Source organism: Coptis chinensis, chromosome 9, assembly GCF_015680905.1.
Source record: "Coptis chinensis isolate HL-2020 chromosome 9, ASM1568090v1, whole genome shotgun sequence".
NCBI lineage: Eukaryota > Viridiplantae > Streptophyta > Magnoliopsida > Ranunculales > Ranunculaceae > Coptis > Coptis chinensis.
This window is the reverse complement of record NC_141464.1, coordinates 14,815,272-14,822,653: the sequence shown is the minus strand read 5'-3', so window position 1 is coordinate 14,822,653 and position 7,382 is coordinate 14,815,272. Positions and strand designations below refer to the sequence as shown.

General features: G+C 35.0%; 1 protein-coding gene across 1 annotated transcript; it reads right to left on the bottom strand.

Annotated features, from left to right (window-relative positions):
• Positions 1-2,203: 2,203 nt before the first annotated feature.
• On the bottom strand, positions 2,204-2,737 carry LOC147474898 (uncharacterized). The gene has a single exon (XM_086585223.1). The coding sequence runs from the start codon at positions 2,735-2,737 to the stop codon at positions 2,204-2,206; it is 534 nt and encodes a 177-aa protein (XP_086441349.1).
• Positions 2,738-7,382: the final 4,645 nt, after the last annotated feature.

Below are 7,382 nucleotides of genomic sequence, written 5' to 3'. Positions count from 1 at the left end.
GAATAGTTTTACCTACGAATAAATGAAACAATTCTAACGCAAGTAAAAGTAAAACTGAACTTTGTCTAAGGGACTATTTATCAAAGATTTCTACTCTCGATTTTATCGAAATAGAGTTGGAGTAAAAGATTCGTTCCACTCCTAGTTCTTTAGAATTAGCATTTCCTAAGATTATCAATCTATCCAAAGTCAATGAGAGATTTACGAATTTATACTACGATGCAAATTATACTCAAATACTTAACTATGATAATTCAACTACGACAATACTAAATTGATACTATGATAAGGAATTAGGGGCGATTGATTCCACCTTAACTCGACTTAATTTACTAACGAAGAATCGTCATAATCTGAATTGAACTGCTTTCGCATAATAATTGGTTCTTCCTAATCCCTAGTTGTTCATGGTAATCTCTACCAACTAACATCTAGCATGTGAAACAATCAAACCCATTCTCATGGTGAACTAATCGTTTCTAGAATGGAATGGAAATTACGACTACTCTACGCTAACACAAATCAAGCTTCATCAAGGCTTCTTCAACCCCCTCTAATGGAGGTTTAGCCTAGAATTATTATGCTATCATTTTCTAATGAAATTAAACAAGACATGGTATAAAGATTCTAAATTTTCTATATTGAATAATGACAGAATTCAAATCTAACTTAACAACTAAGAAATGATTAACAACTAAGTAATTTAATTTAGAGCTAAGTACTTTAATAAATCAAAATCGAAATTATGAAGAACTAACTATTTTATTAATCTAATAAAGAATTATCAATAATTCAATAAAAATTTTAAAAACAAGATAATCTAAAACTAATTACTTGAATCTAAAAACTAGATCTAAAACTAGTCTCTAATGGCTACTTTCTATCCTAAGCTAATTAATTCTTCAGAGCTAAGTCTTGTGTGTTGAAATGGAGGAGACCAGATCCACATTTTCGTGCATGGGTTGAGGAGCCATGTTTCGGGCCAGAAAATCGAGCCCAAAACCCAATTTCTTCAGTCCACATAGGCCTTTTCAGCTAGATTTTACTTCCATAGACTTTTCGTCCACTTATACTCATTTGATTGGGTCAAGGCTTAGACCATTGGAAAGCTGATTCCAAGCCGGTCGTTTTGACATAAGGTAGGCTTAATTCCAAGGTCTGAGTCTAAAGATACGGTCTTCGGAAGTTCTACTGACTTTTGTGTGCTGTTTCTACCCGCGTTGACTTTGCCTTTTCAGCTTTGGCCGGGCTTTACAAAGGCTTTTTCTCCTTGAATCTGGGCCTTTACTCACAGAACTTCTTAGCAACCAACCCTTGCTCCTTTATCTCGCCAAAGTGACACATTTCTGCACATAATTGACTTTAATACCTGAAATACATAAAAGCACGTAATCAGCATTAACTCTTATTTATTACTCGCATAATTGGTCTAAAAGTATTATTATTAAGGGGTTAAAACTACAGTTTTGCGCTCTTATCATATAGTCAGAAATTTAAACCTATTTGAAATTATTTTTCGCTAGTCGCCCTTCTAAGCCTTTCTTTAGCCTTTTCATAGACCACAAATCCTTTACCCTTTTATGAAAACAAAATAAAAATAAAATCAGCCTACCCATTTTAGGAATGAGTATGAGAATTAGGATGAAATGGAGAAAAGAAAATAGAAAGACCTGTGGAAAACCAAGAATTTGTTACTTGCTTCAAATAAGAAAAGAAAAGAAAGTTTCTATCCAAAGAAAAGAAAAAAATAATAATAAAATAAAAAGTTAGAACTCTAAAAACAGAATCAAAGGAGTCAAAAGCCAAAAGAAAAAAAAATGGCTAAAGATGGAAACAAAGTGTGGAAGCAAAGTAAGAACAAGGTTTTTTCTAGTTATATATTTTGAAAATCCTATTATCTCAGACTTGTCCTTTTGAATATCTTTTTTTTTTTTTTTTTTTGATAAGCGAGGTTTTTAGAGAGGTCCCCTACCCCTTTTATTGAATAATAAAATTTTAAAAATCGCTTGTTACATTCTCACTCTCTCAGATATTACTTACCCCTAGCACCATCATATATTATTTTTTTTATATCCTCCGTGAATAAACTAGGTACTAATTCTATGTAATTACATGGTGGAATATTTGCTGCAATAGCATCAGCAAGCTTGTTCGACTCCCTAAACACTTGAATGATGCTAAACTGTTCAAATTGGGCTTTCATCTACATAATGGGCCGCTTCATTTTCTTTGCCTGCCATGGGTGCTGACACGTGTCGGTCAAAAAAGAAATTACACTCATAGAATCAGTCTGCGCGCGAATTCTTCTCATTCCTTTACTCAGCGCCATCTTCATCCCCCTCTCTACAACTTCCAGCTCAATAAGATCGATCGAGTTTTTTTCCGCTCTGCCATGGCTTGCCACAATTACATCCCTTCCATTGTCACGAATCACAGCTGCCCATCCCCCTAATGTTCCTCTCAGTGTTCCGTCTGTATTGAGAATGTGCGTTCCATCTTCTGCTTTCTGCCATTGTACAAACCTCCATTTCCTTTGCTGAATATACACTTCAACATTCCATATTTCAATGAATCTTTCGATTTCTGGTCCATACTTCATCTTTATTTCTATCGCCTTCAGTTTTGTTCTTACATCCCCAATCAATACTCGAGTTATCTGCTGAACATTCACTGCCTTATTCTCAAAAATTCTGTCATTTCTTGATTTCCATATCCAATAATTGAATCCATTCCACATTAGTCTCATGACATCCTTTTCTATTCCTTTCCCCTGCAAAACAGCTTATATCCATACTATTTCCCTTTCCCATGTAGTTTCTATAGTTCTGTTGTACCCCATTTTCTGAAGTAATATTCCCCACAGAGATTGTGGTATGAAACAAGAGTGGAATATATGCTCCTTTGTTTCAGTTTCTCTCCAACAGAATATGCACACATCTGAGTCAACAACCTTCTGTAATTTCTTTTTCTACAGAGTTTTAAGCCCCCCTTAGCGCCATCCAGCTGATGAAAGAATGTCTGGGTATTTTATTTGAGAACCACACCAGTTTATGCCACTGCACTTCTTGCTTCATTCCTCTCAAACTGTCATAAGTGTCCCTCATATTATATTTCCCATTTGTTGTTGTAGACCAAACAATGTTATCTTCATCCCCCATTATGTCTACTTCATTTTCTGCTACATCAGTAATCTCCCTTATGTGGCTTTTTACATTATTCAAAAATTCCCAGTTGCCATCTGAAATGCAGTTCGATACTTTTACATGTCTGTTGTAGCTCAAGTCATATAACAATACTTGCAGAAACTTCTCCCTTAAAATTCCAAACGGATGCCATGGTTCATTCCAGAAGCTTGTCTCTCTGCCATTGCCTATCTGATGAAGAACTATAGCTGAAGCTTCTTTCCTTACTTTAAGTATATTCCTCCAGCTTAAGTAACAATCACTTGGTGTTTTCAGCTACCAAAATTCTCTCCCCCTGACTAGATGCTTCTGTACCCACTGTACCCACAAGTTGTCAGTCCTTGTAATGAGCTTCCATAGCGGCTTCATTGTTGCTGCTTGGTTAACCTTCTCTATATTGTGTATCCCTAGCCCACCTTCCTCATATGGGTAACAGAGATCATCCCATCCTATCAAGGCATGAGATTGTTTACAGTCTGGACCTGTCCATAAGAAATTCCTAAAACCATCACCTAATCCCCGCAACACCTAATAAAGACTCTAGCTCAATTAGGAATAGGTTGGTGTGATAGTAAGTGGCAGATGTGTTTGATCGACCTCGGCTCCCTTGTACGTTATTGAGATTGTGAAGAAAAGTGTGCCTACTGCATACTGAAGTGAGTGAAACTTTAGTGGAAAATTAAGAGTATTTTTGTCTTGACATATTTGTGAGGACCTACTAAATGATGATATTCCAAAGTTTCAGAAATGGATATGTTATTCCATTTCATAGCATAGTTCAATATAAATATGTGTGTGTGTGTGTGTGTGTTTATCCATAGATGATTTGATTATTATGCATGTTTTAGCTTAGGTTTCGAATTAATTATTCTTTATTCATTTCTAGTGAAATGTATAGATATCTGAGAATAAATAAGGAAACATTAATTTTATTTCTTAGTCGTTATAGTGTAAATGAAGTTTGAAAGTATTTTCTTTGTAAAACTCTCACGAGGCTATAACTCGTCCACCAGAGAAATCCTAGTGGTTTAAGGTTTTATTGTATATGGTCAATGCAATCGCACTCGGCGAAACGAGATTAGTTAGAACTCCATTTTTGGTCATTTATTTTAATTTCTCATCTTTGCTTGAGAACAAGCAAAATGCTGTTTGGGGGTGGTTTGGTAAGAGCGCAAAACTATAGTTTTAACCCCTTAATAATATTACATTTAGACCAATTATATTTATAATAAATAAGAGTTAGTAATATTTACGTACTTTTGTGTATTTCAGGTCTTGGAGTCAACTATGTGAAGAAATATGTCACTTTTGCAAGAGAAAGGATAAAAAATTGGTTGCTAAGAAGTTCTATGGTTAAAGCCCAAGTTTCAAGGAGAAAAAACGTTTTTAAAGCCCAGTCAAAGTCAACACGGGCAGAAATAGAGAATAAAAGTCAACAGAACTTCCGCAGGCCATATCTTTGGACTCAAACCTCAAAATTGGGCCTATTATATGTCAAAACGACTGCCTTGGAAAGCGCTTTCTAATGGTCCAAGTCTTGATCCAATCAGAGGAGTAAAAGTGGACAAAAAGGTTATTTCAATAATTTCCAGCAGAGAAACCCTTTCTCGACTTCAGTAATTAAGTTTTGGGCTTGATTTAGTGGCCCAAAACATAGCTCCAAAGCCCATGCACGAAATTGTAAACCTAGCCCTCTCCTATATAAAGAGGACTAAGGAAAAACTTTAAACCTGTCCTACCTCTTCTCTTTAGTCTAACCTAGTTTATGTTTTATTAGCCTAGTCATCATTAATACAATTCAATTTATTTTCAATACAAGTATTCCTTTAAATTATGTCATCTTCTTCTTATTATTCATTCCATGATGGTCTAATGAACCATAGCTAAACCACTATTAAAGGAGTTTCATTGAAGCTTCGATGAAGACTTGTTGTGTTAGTATAGAATAGTTGTATTTAAGAGCTTCAAGTCTACGGTTTTCTATTTAGTAATAAGTAAAATAACCCTATACTAAAGGGTTGTTCATTCACCATGAGAAAGGGTTTCAACTTCCTCTCAGTGTCGAAAATTCAACGGTCAAAGTCAACAGTCAATGTCAAAGTCAACGATCAATAACAACGCAAGGGTCCAAAAACTCAAAAGATCAGGAAACACTCCAAAGCTTCGAAGACCAAGGACTCAACCCTTTGCAAGAAAAGGATTCCATGTTTTGCATTCATTCAAATACAAGCACACACGTAGATGCACTCATTCTAATGCAAGCTCGCATGTAGTTGTGTTAATTCAATCAATCAAGTGTTTTGCATTCATTCTAATGCAAGCTCACAAGTAGATGCATTCAATCAAGTGTTTTGCATTCATTGAATCAATCAATTCTTTTGCATTCATTCTAATTGATCAGTTCCAAAATATGCTTTTTTATTCTCTTGTAATGTTTCTATTACGTCAAATTATATAATCAATAATGTACAAAACTCATGTTCTTATCACTTTTTCAGGATACGAGCCTATTTTGGGCCAAATATCTCAAATGACGTGATCTAGAGCCAAAAGGAACATAAAAGGGACCTTAAGGGACAAACGAGCAAAACTGTCGAAAAGTCAATGGTCAAAGTAAACAATCAACGTCAAAGTGAACGGTCAAAGACAACTAAATGGTCCAAAAACTTAAAAGATCAGGAAACACTCCAAGGCTTCATGGACTAAGGACTCAACCCTTTGCAAGACAAGGATTCCATGTTTTGCATTCATTCAAATACAAGAACACAGGTAGATGCATTCAATCAAGTGTTTTGCATTCATTCTAATGCAAGCTCGCTTGTAGATGCGTTAATTCAATCAATCAAGTGTTTTGCATTTATTCTAATGCAAGCTTACAAGTAGATGCATTCAATCAAGTGTTTTGCATTCATTCAAATAATCAAGTGTTTTGTATTCATTTTAATTGATCAGTTCCTAAATATGCATTTTTATCTTCTTGTAATGATTCAATTATGTCAAATTATATAATCAATAATGTACAAAACTTATGTTCATATCGCGTTTTCAGGATACAAGCCTATTTTGGTTCAAATAACTCAAATGACGTGATCTAAAGCCAAAAAGAGCATAAAAGGTATCTTATGGGACAACTGAGAAAAAATGCCAAAAAGTTAATGGTCAAAGTTAAAGTGTACGGTCAAAATCTAATCAAGTGTCCAAAAACTCAAAAGCTCAAGAAACACTCCAAGGTTTCAAAAACCAAGGACTCAACTCAACCATTTGCAATACAAGGACTCCATGTTTTGCATTCATACTAATGCAAGCTCACAAGTAGATACATTCAATCAAGTGTTTTGCATTCATTCTAATACGAGCTCACTTGTAGATGCATTAATTCAATCAATCAAGTGTTTTGCATTCATTCTAATGCGATCTCACAAGTAGATGCATTCAGTCAAGTGTTTTGCATTCATTGAATCAATCAAGTGTTTTGCATTCATTCTAATTGATCAATTCCTGAATATGTGTTTTTATCTTCTTGTAATGTTTCGATTATGTCAAATTATATAATCAATAATGTACAAAACTCATGTTCTTATCGCTTTTTCAGCATACAAGCCTATTCTTAGCCAAATATCTCAAATGACGTGATCTAGAGCCAAAAGGAACATAAAAGGGACCTTATGGGACAACTGAGAAAAAGTTTCGAAAAGTCAACAGTCCACATCAAAGTTAACGATCAAAGACAACTCAAGGGTCCAAAAACTCAAAAGATCAGGAAACACTCCAAGGCTTCAAGGACAAAGGACGCAACCCTTTGCAAGACAAGGATTCCATGTTTTACATTCATTCAAATACAAGCACACATGTAGATGCATTCATTCTAATGCAAGCTCACAAGTAGATGCATTCAATCAAGTGTTCTTCATTCATTAAATCAATCAAGTGTTTTGCATACTAGACGAAATACCTCAAATGACGTGATCTAGAGCCAAAAGGAGCCTAAAAGCGGCCTTATGGGACAACTTAGAAAAAGTGCCTTAAAGTCAACGGTCAAAGTCAACAGTTAAAGTCAAATTCATCGGTCAAAATCAACTAAAGGGTCCAATAACTCAAAAGCTCAAGAAACACTCCAAGAAATCAAGGACTAAGGACTCAACTCAACCCTTGGCAAGCCAAGGACTTCACGTTTTCATTATCAAAATAATAATATCTAGT